Consider the following 15,244-nt stretch of genomic DNA (forward strand, 5'->3'; position numbering starts at 1 on the left):
TTGCGTGTGTGTGTGTGTGTGTGTGTGTGTGTGTGTGTGTGTGTTCACATATTTTAAATTAGTTTTCATTATTAGATTTGTAAATGTACCAATTCTGCTTTTACTCCTGGGGCAAATGATTCATCATTTGAAGAGGAAATACAACGTGTAGCTAATAGGCCATTTGTAGTGACTCAATATTCTTATCTTCCCACTGCTCCAATGTTTTGATTCCAGATATTTCTACCACCTTAGAAAATAGGAGATCATTTTAAAAATAGAGAAAGAGGAAAGGAGAAGTTTGGGAGAAGGAAGGGAGGGAGGAAGACAGGGAGAACAGAACTGCAAGCCACCTTATATCATTAGGCAGTGATTTCTCCTTTTTAACTGTTAACCTGTAAAAGTACTTTGGGTTCATCTTACTTTCCATTTCCTTTATTCTATAAGCTGCCCTTTCATTTTCATTAAAAAGGCTCCTCATAAGAACCTTAAGTCAGTGATTAAGGACTGCGGCACAGGATTGAATCTTTCATTTCCTTTCTTTGAGCCTTATTGTTAGTACTTTCTCTAAATTCTGAACACTTTCTCTGACTCTCACGGAACTCTTGACACTTAGTCCTTACTCCTTGGAATGAGAACTTTAAGTGCTTCTATCTTTAGCCATTCTGGGCTCAGAATAAGTTCTGAAATGAACACAAAAATACTTCTGATGCTCCATATTCATGACATCTTCCACTCCCACCCCCTAGGCATTTATAAGAAATAATTAAGCTTTTGTTATTGGCTTTTGCTCCTATGAAGTTTCTTTACCGAGGGGGTGTTACTTGGGTAATGCTATAATTTATTAAGTGATGTGACTTATTAGGATAAGAAGCTCAGCTTTGCTTTTAAAATAAATATCTCAAATTCTAGAGTTCCTCCCTCAACCACACCTAAATGCAGTAATTCGTCTGTGGGCCCAGCACGGAGAACTGAAAAGTAGTGTTTGATTTCTCCTTGGCAACTTGAAACAAATTGAATACAGCGCTTTAACATGATTTTGAGACATGAATATTTTCGAGACTGAACAAACTAAAAGCTTCCATTTTTGCAGAAGATAAGGAAATCTTTCTATGCTTTTCTGGGGAGCAGTTCCTCAGACACAGGTCACAGATAAGGTGGGTCGATCATCCAGCAGGGGGCACCTTTATCTCATTTGCATTTAGTGCTGAGTGATCCTGCAGAGGCTTCAGTTAGATGAAGCCTGGGAGGAGCCTCTGGAGTCTTTGCATGAGCCCATCAGCCTGGGTTCACTCTTGATATTTTTGTAAATTTTTTCTTTCTGATATACTGGAAATTGGAGAGATTAATGAGGCAATTAAATTGTATTACTTCATATAAAAACTCAATTCAGGGGCACCAGGGTGGCTCAGTCGGTTGAGCGACCGACTTCGGCTCAGGTCATGATCTCATAGTTGGTGAGCTCGAGCCCTGCGTCGGGCTCTGTGCTGACAGCCTGCTTCGGATTCTGTGTCTCCCTCTCTCTCTTCTCCCCTGCTCACACTCTGTCTCTCTCTCAAAAATAAATAAAGATTAAAAAAAAATTAAAAAAAAACTTTTCTAAAAAAAGTTTTAAAAACCCCAGTTCTAAGGGGAGTAAAACCAGTGATTCTGAGTCCTAGCTGCCTGACCTTAGAATAAACAGGTGAGGTCACTGAGCCAACAAAACATAGTCTCCAGCAGTGGCTCTCCACGTGTAACCCCAATACCCAATCCCCAACTTCCAACACGTTATTTACTTACTAGACATGATCTTCTGCAGTGTCAGGTTTCTTTGATTTTCTGAATAATTGCTATCACGTAAATGCAGATAAGACTGGGCTGAAACAGAAAACAAAATCTGTATCTTAAAGTATAAAACAGTTCTGTGATAAACAGTTCTCTTTCTCACCAGTAGTGACCGAGTGGCTTTCTAGGCATCTCAGCAGAGAAGTTGTCGTAGGAGCAGAGGTAGAGACTGAGTTACCTATCTGCTTTGGTTCTTCGTCTTCCTCAGGGTCAGGCACTGTGTTTAGGGAAGCCATTCGCACGGCACTTCAGCCTGCCTGGGTTGGAGGGGCAAGGGACTGGTCGGCAATGTTTGACTTTGTGCTCAGGGGCCCTTGAAATTTTGGTAGTGTTTGCAAGTCCTGAAACTACTGATGATATTGATGTGGGAATATGGAGTCTATCCTATTCCTGTACTGTAATAGTCATCACTACACCTACAAAACATGTTTTCTTAAAAACTGCACCTTTCAAAGCCTTCAGACAGTGACCAATATATGATTTTTGATCTTTAAAAATAATCGGCCCTCTAAAGACCTTAAGGTTTCGGCTCCCTCCTCCAATGTCTCTCTGTCTCTCTCTCTCTCCCCCTCTCCCTCTCCCCCTCTCCCTCTCTCTCTCCCTTTCCCCTTTGCTCTCTGTTTCCTCCATATCCCCTTTTGGGCACCCTGTGGCCTAATACTTACTTTGTTTTTATTTCTTGATCCTTCTTTTTGTTGTCTTGCTTCTCCTCCAATCTCAACTAGATTGGGTAATACAAATATTTATTAGCATTTGAAGTTTTTCCTCCCGAAATTGGAGAGTTAGAGGGCTGTAATTCTGCTCTTAATTTATCGAATACCCTGTTTTAGAAATATGGAGAAGAGTGTAGATAATGTGGCTAATTTGTAAGTGACTCAAGCCAGTCAATACTTTCACCTTTTTTGTAGTATTTAACATATTTAGCTGGGTTAGTGTGTTGTGTATGAAAATATGTATGTGGCTTATGTTGTGATCCAAAACAATAAATGAATCAGAATAAGGAAATTTTATCCAGCCCCCTGTGCTTTTGGAGGTATGTGTGGGAGGATGGCTTGGGTTTTATGGTTCTTATTTGTGGAAGGAGTATTTGAAGTTTTAAAGCACTGTTTATCTACATTCGTCCATTCCTCTTTTATTTGGGCCATTGTTCACTGCCGTCTTAGCAGAGAAGGAGATTCTGGCTGAGGGTGAAAGACACTGTTGTTTAAAGGGAAAGCTCAGTGTCAGTATCCGATGAAATGAAGGAAGTGTCTACAGGATCTCTGGTCTTTGAGCTTGTTTTTGTAGAATCTACTGAAGTGATTGTTTTGCACATATGGGTTTAGAGATCTCTTAAAGATTTGAGTTAAACATGTTTTACACGATGGTGCCCATTTTAATTTGGTAAGAATATAAGATCCAGAGAAATTCTGTTTTTGAACTGATTTTGCTATATATAGATTTGGGGGATGGAGATAGAGACAGACGGAGAGAGAGGGAGAGGAAAAGAGAGGGAGGGAGGGAGGACAAGAAAGACAGAAAGATATAAAACAATAAAACAAACATAAAGAGGTAGCTATTCACGAGGCAAGAGGCAGGATCCCACTGCTTCTAGCTTGGTCTCTACATTTGCTGCTGCAGGTAGGATAAAAATGTGGTCAAATAGGCCAACTCCTATCTTGCTGAGATTTACCACATTTATCAAAATTTAGCATGCATATGATTTCATCCAAGATGCTTTTGTTAAAGATGCTGCATGCAATTTCCCTTTGCCCCCATCATTGATTTAGTAGATCTGGGGGATCTTCTGAAATGTGGGTCATGTTATTTCTTACCTGGAAACACTCAGCATTCTGTCTCTTGATTGGTAATTTTTTTTCAGGTAACTCATTCTGAAAATGAATGAAAAAAGTTATTTTCTAGCTTTCTGCATGGCTGATGCAATGTACGCTTTTTACAAAGTTGCATAAGCTATAAATGCCAGGAGGGGCTTGTTGGTGGGGTGGGGAAGACTTAACACCATCCTTCCCGATAACCAGCGTGCTGCCTCTCATCCTGTATGCCTGAAATTCTAGAACAGCCTCTGCCACTGACCCTTCTATAATCACTTTTTATTTATTTTCATCAGACATTTAAGAAGACATTGTATGTAAATAGCAATCCAGATGAGTTTTTAAAAATAAATCAGGGACTGGTCATTGGTAGCCTTTTATGTATTTTAATTGAAGGTAAGATGTCTTGTAGGGTTTGAAAAAATATCTGATGTGTAACTAGAGTTTACATATTTAAAAAGAAATTAAGCCTAATTTTAAAAGAGCAAAAGTTAAACAGTAAAAAGTATGATCTTGGAACCATATTGTTGGGCTCCATAGTGTGAATAATGAATTTACCTTATATTTGGGTAATCTGTATTCTAACACCACTCCCTTCCTCAAGTCTCTTTGTACCTTATTTATAGAGTGCATTATGCTTAATCAAATGCCTATCATCAAGTTGTGTAGACTTGAATGGAAATGTCAGAACCTAGCTTAACTAGCCATTTAATGCCAAGGACCAGCCACAAGCAAGACCAATTTAATGAGCTCACACTCGCATATATTTCGGTCACGTTTAAACCACTTGTGGTTATTTAGACATGTCTGAGAAAGTTTCCTATGTGTATGTAACATACACACTACGTAGGCAGTAGTGTCTATGAGGAATAAAAATGAACAGCTATGAGTTACTCCTTACTATTTAAGTAAAAAGTTGTTTTTCACTCTAAGAAACTATATCTGAAATGGGCTGGAGTCCAGGATAGGAAAAGCACGGACTCACACACTGCCTGCCCCTGTGATACACAAGGTGAGGCCGGCCAGGAAGCTGCCAGCCAGGCCCCCTTGAGTGCGTGTCCTTCTTGTCCCAGCCTTCCTGACCTTTTCATCTGTCATTGGTAATACTACCAGTCTTACCTATGCTGCAGATGCTATTGTGCCAATAAAATAATACCAAAAGTATAGAAATGGTCCTCAAAGTGTGTGTGGAAATATTTTGCTTGTGATGTTATCACTTTTACCAGGAAGACTCTCTGAACCAACGTTTCCTTATAGACGCCTCTGTAATCAAGGGGGAAAGTAGTGGTCCAAAAATGAGAGCTTTTGGAATTGAAATTTAAATATAAAGTAAATAAGGGAGTGGTCTGTAATTGAGGATCGTAATGTAGTCTCTCGTTGAGCAAGTAGAATAATTAAATCATAATCCCTTTTGTCATTAAACAAACCGATATCCCTTCTGCTTTGTAGTGGACTGTATCTTGGGGTTATAAGGTGATCCTAACTACCTGGGTCTGCTTGACAGGGTTGGCCTTTGCTATTCTCTCATCTGTGCACCCCGTGTTCGGTTTATATGGGTCTCTGTTTCCTGCCATCATTTACGCCATATTTGGAATGGGACGTCATGTTGCCACAGGTAATAATTTCTGTCTATGTTTATGCTTCTCATGTTACTAATGAAAGCGACCCAGAAGTGCTCATTAGTTACTGATTACATTTCAAAGCAATTCTAACTTTACTTCTGAAGACCTCAGCAAATATTAGGACAAGACATTTATCTCTTTGTGCCTCAGATACTCGACCCATACTGTAATATATTACTATATTATTATGTAATCAAGCTTATTTTAAAGATTCTTTGCATTTTTAGGTTGTAAAAAGGTCATAAGAGAAGGCCATATATTTTGAATTTACAGTGAATTGAGAGAAATTATACACTTTGAGGGAAAGAAAATACTGTATAGAATTTAGTTACTCAAATTTTGAAAAATATTTTTTTATGTAATCGATATTTGGACTGAAGGATCTTTTAGGTTTCTTCTCAGTTAGGTTCTATAATGCCCTTTAATTAGTATATCTGTTACCTTGCCTATCTCTGCATTACTAAATAAAAGGTGAAATATCACAAATAGTCATAATAGAGCCAGCTGGTTAAAAACCTGGGTTTTAAAGTTAGATGGTCCTGAGTGTATGTCTCATTTGTTGTTTGCTATCTGCATGACCTTGGACAGCACTTTAAAGGCCTGTTTTCTGCTTTCCGGATAGTGAAATAAAAAAAAATCATATGGCTGTAGTGAGAGTTGGATGAGATAGTTGATGTACAGTGTCTAACTTAGTACTTTCTAGAAAAGATTTAATAAGTTATTATTATTACAAAAATGATACCTTAGTCTTTTTTTTTTTTTAATTTTTTTTAACGTTTTATTTATTTTTGAGACCGGGAGAGACAGAGCATGAACAGGGGAGGGTCAGAGAGAGGGAGACACAGAATCTGAAACAGGCTCCAGGCTCTGAGCTGTCAGCACAGAGCCTGATGTGGGGCTTGAACTCATGGACCACGAGATCATGACCTGAGCCGAAGTCGGCCGCTTAACTGACTGAGCCACCCAGGCGCCCCGATACCTTAGTCTTAAATATTAAATTAAAAATAATAAATCTACATTTAACCATAAATATCCATAGAGTTCTATGTATTTTGTACCCTTAAGATCTCAGCCTCTAAGTATGTGTCTATTTCTTCAGTGGTCAGTTTGTGTTATTGATTGTGTTGGTTTCCTATTTCTGATGTAACAAATTACCATGAGCTCCGTGGCTTGACACGAGATAAGTTTATTATCTTACAGTTTTAGAAGTCAGAAGTGTGAAATGAGTTGTACTGGTTTAAAATTGAAGTGAATGAGCTCGTAGTTAGCTACTGAGCCTACTGAGGTTTTCATATTTATCATCTCACTTATATTTCCCCCAAGCCCTGAAAGGTAGATATTATGGATAGGCTTTATGGATGAGGTAATGCAGACTCAGAGTAAGGTGCTTTAAGTCACATTATTGATAAATAGAGGACTGACGTTCAAGTCCAGGCCATGATCTTAATCCCTGCCCTGAGGACATTCTCCGTGCTCAGAGAGGTGGGAAATTGTAAGGCTTGGGAGGGAAGGGCAAGGAGATTGGTGTGGCTGTGTGTTGAAGGAAAATGTGTTTATGTAGGAAAGTTTGTTTGTTCTGTGGAGAGAAGGGTGGATGAGTCGGGGTGCTGAGAAGAGTGTTTCCGATAAATCTATCTGGTTTTACACCCAGCAGATGGATTCAGCTTTAATGGTGGAATCCAACCATTGTTATCGAGTCCGTTACTAACAGAAGATTCCCCCACCCCCACCATCACTCCCTTTTAGGCACCTTCGCCTTGACATCCTTAATATCAGCCAATGCAGTGGAACGGCTTGTCCCTCTGAGCAGCCAGAACCTCACCACGCAGAGTAACACAAGCATAGTGGGTTTATCTGACTTTGAGATGCAAAGGATTGGTGTTGCTGCAGCCGTTTCCTTCTTGGGAGGTGTGATTCAGGTAAGTGGTGCTGCGACTTGGCAATGAAGAAAGGGAGACAGTGGAAGGACAGGCAGTTGGTGGTTTATTTTTATTCGTGTTCATGTCTTTGTCTCTCGAGATGGATGAAGCCCAGATGTGTTTTATCTTTATGGGAATACTGTCTACTATAAGGGTAGTTACTCTGTAAGTGCTAGTTGAATAAATGAATCAGAATCAAGAAATCGAAGTTACAGGAAAGTAATTGTTGACTTTTCAAAAACACGATTTCTGAAGAATGTTTTACAAAGTGGAATAGGCTTCCTTATAAGGCAGTGAGGCAATCCTGGTGTTCATACAGTGACTGGATCATCACTGCAAAATAAGGTAGAAGTTCCTGCAGTGGGAAGAGACATGACTAGATTTCTAGGGTCCTTCCCGATTTTCAGATTTTATGATGTTACCGCCTATAGCGGTAACAAGTGGTGTTTCATTGGTGCCACACACCGGCTGGTGTGAAGTCTTTCGACTCAGACTGGCACCAGCCATTGCCCCTTTCCACCTCAGGCATCTATTTGGTTGCCAGGCCTGCTCTAGCCTGTCTGTTCCTTCAAAATATCAGACTGTGTAGTTTGCTGTCTCCAATCAGTTGTCAGAATTAGGTAATTCAGAAGTGAGTATAAAATAAATGTGGGGGCGGGGACTGACTACTAGACATGGAATTTGTCTGACAGCCGTTTTGGCTTTTTCCTCTGCTTTCTCTTGAGTTACATGTACATAAACTTCCCGGGTGGCGGTTTTCTGGGTTGGCAGAGGCTCACTGTTACAGTGTAACATTATTTACAAGGTCAAAGATGGTATAAAGGTCAAGAAGGGAAAAAAGGGTAGTTGATGATTGCCTGGAATTGGAGGTTTAGAAGAAAAGATGTGATCTCGAGGGAAGGAAACACATTGTTAGAGTTATGTTGCCTTCTAGCTCTGTAAAAAGTGTGGGAGAATTGAAGATGTAAGACCAATACTAACTCCACTCTTCCTAGGTCTTTAGTGAATAGATCATCTGAGCAGCAGTTTTGCCTAGGAAACTACCAGACTGGAAGGCCAGTAGGTATCTTTTATGGCCATAGCGGGGCTTTCATGAAATACAAACTGGTTGAGCATCCTGTGACCTTCATTATATATTTTTAAACATGGATGATGTCCATGTATTCTGACACTTGCACAGGTAGGCTCAGTGGCCTCTTCTGCCTTGATGGGCCACTGTGAGGCCTTCTAATGGACATGTCATCTGTGTCCACCTCAGAAATAATGAGCCATGTGAACTGATGATTCAGAAATTGATATGTTGCCATAGATTTGGTATAGGTCTTCCTTGATTTCTGTTCATTTAAAATAAAATAAAAATCTCTGTATTAGCACAGCAAAGATAATACCACTACTCCTTCTGGTCCCATTATTTTCCATTCATGGCTTTCTTTGAGTTTATGGTTTTTACTAGGTTTGGACTTCTTCTTATTCTATTAAGCACAGAACAGGTAGTTTTAGGTGTATATTATTGCCATTTTTAAAAATCCAAGAGAGTAAATAATTAACAATAAAACCCAGTAGCCTTCTGGTTAGGCTCATTTTAACCATTTTCCATAGTTTAAAAAACAATCATCAGGTATTTTGTTATTATCTAGCATATTTGGATTAAGAATTCAAATGATAATAAAATATAAAAGTAAAAGCCAGGATTCAAACAACATAAAAAATTAATGTTTCATTTCTCGGAAAGAAACTCCCTAGAATCACAAGAGTAAAACAGGATATTATTAAAGATAATAAAAATAATTTGGTTTTCATGGACTTTTATTACATGTAAAATCTGGTCCAGAGAGTTGCATGTTTTGTCTTATAACTTCATCAAACATCTGCTTTCCTTTGTCTTTAGCTCTGATCCTGGATATGTGACCCACGTTTTAGCCAATTTTTGAACAGATGGCTGGACTTTATTTGACCTCCAAACTCATCTGTCCATTGTCAACCAGAACCGTAGGATCTGTTTGGGTCTGCTGGATCCAGCTTTTCGGTCCTTTTTCCTTTCCTCCTTCGGATTTGAAACCTACCGAATAGGAGGGCAGTACCAAGGTGTCCAGCTTCTACAAACACAGATGGTGTTTGTTTACCTTGTCTTACTTATTTTTAATTCCAGCTGATGGAACTAGTTAGGTGAATAAAATTATATCGTTAAGGTGCTTGAAACCGTCACATCCGATGTGGTTCACAGATTGTGTATCAGTTGGAAATGCTCTCAGCTGTAAGTAAGCGATGACCCTACCACCAGAGCTTACACTATGTAGACATTTATTGCATTTTGTGTTACAAGAGGTCATGGAAACAGGTTCTTCAATGTCTGGCAACCCATTCAATTGATGAACTGGTCTGCTTTTTTGTTTTTTGTCTTTTGGTTTTTGTTTTTTCATTAGATAGTAAGGTCTTTGTGACTTAGTGCTTTTCCTTTTTTTTCTGGTAGTTCACCAATAACGTTCCCCCCTAAGTTGTTGCTTTTATTTATTTAACTTCGTTTCCCTTTCAACTGTTTCTCCATTTCTTTACTCGACTTACATTCCTCAATATTGTTTTAATGATGCTAGTATGTCTTTCTCTTTAATTTTAACATGTCTGGTGTTATTTTTAGGAGAAACTATGGCATGAAACAATAAGGGAGTTAGAATTAAGATGTATGTTTATAGCAAATGGTTTTCATACCATAAAATTTCAGATTTTATTTTGAGAATTGCTCTTTTTTGCCTTTCCTCCAACTTTCTGTACACCCATAATATTTTGGTTTGCTTTGTATATTAGATGTTATTTGGAACACAATGTTTTTAAGGTTAATTACAGTATCTACATCTGTTTTCCAGTCTTCATAGCACTTAGCATAGCACTCTGCACATGGTAGATTCTCAGAAAAGTTAGTGCATTAGAAAATGAACTATTAGTTCCGAATCTGAAAACCAAGAAATAGCAGGCATCATGCCAGGTAATAATTTTGTGATTTTAAGAGAATTGAGTCTGACATTTGGTGACTTTAGTTACTATAACACGAAGAGACTATGAAAAACGGTACATTCGGAGAACTGTCATTCTCCCCAACTCATCCCCATTTCTCCCTCTGATTTCCGCTCTATTTTAACCCATCTCCTATGGGTGACCTATCTCAGTCATTTCTGGTTTATACTTTTACAAAATGAATATTTTCTTATTTACTCTTCTTTCTTACATGAAAGATAATCTTTTGTATTTGACTTTTTTCACTTAACAGTAGCATATCCTGGAAATCATTCCATGTCAGCTCCTAGAAATGCCCCTCATACTTTTTATTGCTGCATAGTGCTCAACTGTATGGCTGTGCCACTGTTTATTCAACACATCCTCCTCTATTTGGGCATATAAATTGACTCCAGTATTTTGCAGTTGTAAGCAATGATACTGTGAATGTGCATATGTATTTTCATAATGTTGGTAGTGTCTAAGGTGAATTCCTAGCATGGGATTCCTGTCTCGAAAGGTCAATGTAGTCTTGTTAGATATTTTCAAATTCCCTGCCAAAAGGGTTGTAGCCATTTGCAGTCCGACAGAAATACACGAGAGCACCCTCTGCCTCACCAACAGAATGTATTGTCAGACTTAAAATTTTTTAATGTTTATTTTATTTATTTATTTTGAGAAAAAGAGAGAATGTGCACACGTACGCATACACACACACACACACACACACACACACACACACACACACACACGAGTGGGGGAGAGACAGAGAGAGAAGGGGAGAGAGAATCCCAAGCCGGCCTGCACTGTCAGCATGGAGCCCACTGGGGGCTTGATCTCACGAAGCGTGAGATTAAGGTCTGAACAGAAATCAAGAATTCCACACTTAACTAACTAAGCCACCCAGACGCCCCTAGATTTAAAAATTTTAATCAGATAAGTGAGAAATGTTATTCAAGGGTAAGTTGCATTTCTTAAATTATGAGTGATGTCAAATTATAACATCTTCGCATATATATTTTGTAACAGTTTTGTGGATTATGTGTTCATATATTTTTCTAATTTTTGTATTAGAGTTTTGTTCCCTTTTCCCTCAAATTTTAAGAGTTCTTTATATATATGGATATTAGCCCTTTACTGTGATATATGCTGCAAGTGTTTTAATCTAATTTGGCAAGATTTTACCAGGCAATTAAAAAAAATTTATGTAGTCAGATTTATCAATCATATTTTTAATTGTCTCTGGACTTTGTCAATATTAGAAAGCTTTCCCATGGGGCGCCTGAGTGGCTCCATTGGTGAAGCGTCTGACTCTTAGTTTTGGCTCAGATCATGATCTACAGATTTGTGGGTTTGAACTCTAGACTGGCAGCGTGGAGCCTGCTTGGGATTCTCTCTTTCCTTCTCTTTTTGTCCCTCCCCATTTGCACTCTCTCTCTCTCTCTCAAAATAAATAAACTTTGTTAAAAAAAAAGAAAGCTTTCCCTTTACACTAAGTTTATAGAAGAATTCACAATATTCTTAAAATTTTAATTTATTAAGTTCTTTTTAAAATTTTTTTTAATGTTTATTTATTTTTGAGAGAGAGAGAGAGAGCAAGTGGGAGAGGGATAGAGAGGGAGACACAGAATCCGAGGCAGGCTCGCTCTAGGCTCTGAGCTGTCAGCACAGAGCCTGTCATGGGGCTAGAACTCATGACCTGAGCCTAAGTCAGACACTTAACCAACTGAGCCACCCAGGCACCCCTAAATTATTTTCTATTTGACTTTCTTTTGCATTTACTATCCTGGTCAGTGTGGAATTTATTCTTGTGTGCGGTGGGAGATAAGGATCTAATTGCATTCTTTTTCCAAGTGGCTGCCCAGTTGGGCCAGTGATGTTTATTAAAACGCTCACCTTTGCTACTATAGTTTATAATGCTACCTTTACCATTTCCATACTTACTTAGACCTGCTCTTTTCTATCCTATCCTATCCTATCCTATCCTGTCCTGTCCTGTCCCGTCCTGTCTTGTCCCGTCCCGTCCCATCCCATCCCATCCTATCCCATCCCATCCCATCCCGTCCCGTCCCGTCCTGTCCTATCCTATCCCATCCTATCCTGTCCTGTCCCATTCCATCCTATCCTATCCTGTCCTATCCTATTGGTCTGTATATATATTCTTGAGGCAGTAGCACCCTGTTTTAATTATTAAGACAGGTAGTTTGGTTTGATCTGGTAGGACTAGTTCACCTTTGCAGTTTTTATGTCTTAGTATGTTTCTGGCTATTTCTGCAAGTTTGTTCTTTCTTCTGAACTTTAGCATCAACTTGTCTAGCTCCATTGAAAAAAAAACTTGCTGATATTTTTATCAAGATTGTGTTAAATTGACATCTTTATGACATTGAATTATCCTATCCAAGAACAGGGGCCTTTCTTTTTGTCGCAGTCTAATTTTGTCAGACTTGTTAGTCTTTCAGGAGTCTTTCCTCTCACGGGTTTTGTGCATTTATTCCTGAGTATTTATTCTTAAGTATTTAATCGTCTTTGTTACTCTTATGCCTGGGGACTTCTCTACCATTATGTCCTCTACCTAGTTATTGTTTCTGTCTATAAAAGCTATTGATATTTTCCCATTCATTTCTTTATTTAACAAATGTATCTGTTAAGATGCTTTCAGCTGCAGAAAATATAATATCCACACAAAAGTGTCTTAAAAGATGGATTTTAGTGTTTCATATAACAAGAATTCTGGTGGTAGCAAAATTTCTGGTTGGTTAATTCAGTACCTGTAAGTTCATCAATGGCCTGTGCTTTTTCTATCTCCCTGCTATGCCACTCTTGGCTGGTTACTTTTCTTCCTGGGTGACCCCATGCCCCATAACTGCATGATTCAAGATGTTGCCATCGTGCCAGGCACATCTCCTCACATAATCACAGCAAGACTCAGAAAAATGGCAGTTTCTCCTTGTACATTGTTTTTTCAGGAAGGAAAACTTTCACTAGAAAGTTCCCATCCGACTTCTCATACTTAAAAGTATCACATGCCCATTCTTAAATTAATTGCCAATGAGGTGGGGGTAATATTACCATGATTGCCTTAGACTAATTAAAATTCACCTCTGGGGATGGAAAGGCATTCCTTCCTTGAATACCTCACAAAAAGAAAAGTGAACAAAACTGGAGTGTTAAAGAACATGATAGTTGCTAGAAAGATTAAAATCAGCGCCAGCCACAAAATGACTTATTGGGTCTCTACCCTAGCCAGATATCCCTTAGACATAGGGGCTACAGGAGGGAGAGAATGGGCTGAGGTCACTTTTCATAGAAGATACAGTCTGGTGGGAAGAGGGGTAACTGAACATGTCATTATCAGGAAAGCATAAATTATTTTTGGATGAAGAAAGTGAATAAGCAAGCTCCAGTATTGTGTATGTGTATATATGGAGTGCTTTGGTCTATTAATTATATATCCTGATACCTTATTGAGTTCTTACTGAGTTGTTGGTTTTATTTATTTATTTTTTTACTATTTAAATGAGTTTTAGGGGCATCTGGGTGGCTCAGTCAGTTAAGTGTCTGACTCTTGATTTCAGCTCAGGTCCTGATCTCACGGTTTGTGAGTTTGAGCCTCACATAGGGCTCTTAGCTGACAGTGCAGAGCCTGCTTGGGATTCTCTCTCTCTCTGTCTCTCTCTCTCTCTCTGTCTCTCTCTCTCTCTCTCTCTCTCTCTCTCCATCCCTTCCTGCTCCTCCCCTTGTCTCTCTCTGTCTCTCAAAAAATAAACTGTAAAAAAGTTTAAATGAGTTTTATTATTCATTAATTTTCCAGTATTTTATAAAGATATTTTTACTTCCTTTTTTTACAAAATAATATAATTTGTGATTTCCCTTGTTCAGTTTCATTAGATGATATCTGTTATAATGGCAAATAATAGTGGAAACCGTGGGCTTTTTTGTCTTTTCTTGAACTTACTCAAAATGTCATCTCTGTGAAGATACTGGCCTTGAGAATGGAGTGTGTATATTTTACCATGTTAAGAAATTATTTACTGCTTTATATTTTTGAATTTTAATAGAAATTAGAAAGAGTATTGAATATTTCTATAGGTTTTTCCAGCACCTATAGAGATAATCATATTATTTTTTCCTCTGAAGTCTATTATATGTTATATCATATTAATGGATTTCCTAGCATTGAACCAACCTTAATAATTTCTATTAAACATTCAAAAATAAAATTTAATAATTCCCACTTGATCATGGTGTATATTATTCTTTAAAAGATTTTTTTTAATGTTTATTTTTGAGAGAGAGAGAGAGAGACAAGTACAAGTGGGGGAGGGGCAGAGAGAGAGGGAGACACAGAATCCGAAAAAGGCTCCAGGCTCCGAGCTGTCAGCACAGAGCCCGACGTGGGGCTCCAACTCACAAACTGCGAGATCGTGGCCTGAGCTAAAGTCAGATGCTTAACCAGCTGAGCCACCCAGGCACCCCTGGTGTATTTTATTCTTAAAGTGGTTTTGGATTCTGTTTATCAAATTTTTATCTAGTACTTTTACATCCTTTTTCTTCAATGGTAGTGGACTACAGGTTTCTTTTTTGTGCTCTTTAGCAGATCTAGTTATCCATATTTTACTTTCTTCCTAACCTTTTATCCTCAGTTTTCTTAAGCACTACTGATGGGTCTAGTATTAGAAGGCTTGTAGAATCGTCCTTTTAAAAATATCCCATTGAAATAATCTGTTTCCTGGTGCTCTTTTTGGGGGTAATTTCTTGATAATGTTCTCTATTTCTTCTATAAAATCGGTCAGTTGCAGGACTCTGTCTCCAATATGGTCAAATTTGGTAATCTGTATTCCCTAGAAAATTATCCTTTTTATCTAACTTTTCAAATTTGTTTGTACATAGGTCTTTGATTTCTTATGATTTTCAAACAGTTTCTTGTTTTAATGTTTTCTGCTTTGACATTTTCTCATTTTATATTTGTGCTTTTATCTTTTTTTCTCAATAAAATTAGCTAGTGGTTTGTCTATTTTCATTCTTTAAAAAAATAGGATTTTGAAATAGTATGTCTACTTCTTTCTATTGCTGCCTCTGCCTTTATCTTTATTGTTTC

General features: G+C 38.2%; 1 protein-coding gene across 3 annotated transcripts in view; it reads left to right on the forward strand.

Moving 5' to 3' along the window:
- Nucleotides 1-15,244, forward strand: part of SLC26A7 (solute carrier family 26 member 7) — a 123,405-nt gene that overhangs the window by 19,585 nt on the left and 88,576 nt on the right. For 2 of the 3 annotated variants that reach the window (XR_006198176.1, XM_042923523.1), the window contains 2 exons: nucleotides 5,122-5,232; nucleotides 6,986-7,158. The exons of the other annotated variant lie outside the window; for it this stretch is intronic. Coding sequence is in view for 1 of the 2 variants with exons in the window: in XM_042923523.1 (XP_042779457.1) it covers nucleotides 5,122-5,232; nucleotides 6,986-7,158 (284 nt within the window). In the remaining variant the exon portion in view is untranslated. The remainder of the gene's footprint in view (nucleotides 1-5,121; nucleotides 5,233-6,985; nucleotides 7,159-15,244) is intronic. 3 annotated transcript variants of the gene reach the window in all.

The sequence above is a fragment of the Panthera leo genome, chromosome F2 (genome assembly GCF_018350215.1).
Source record: "Panthera leo isolate Ple1 chromosome F2, P.leo_Ple1_pat1.1, whole genome shotgun sequence".
In the NCBI taxonomy this organism is placed as follows: domain Eukaryota; kingdom Metazoa; phylum Chordata; class Mammalia; order Carnivora; family Felidae; genus Panthera; species Panthera leo.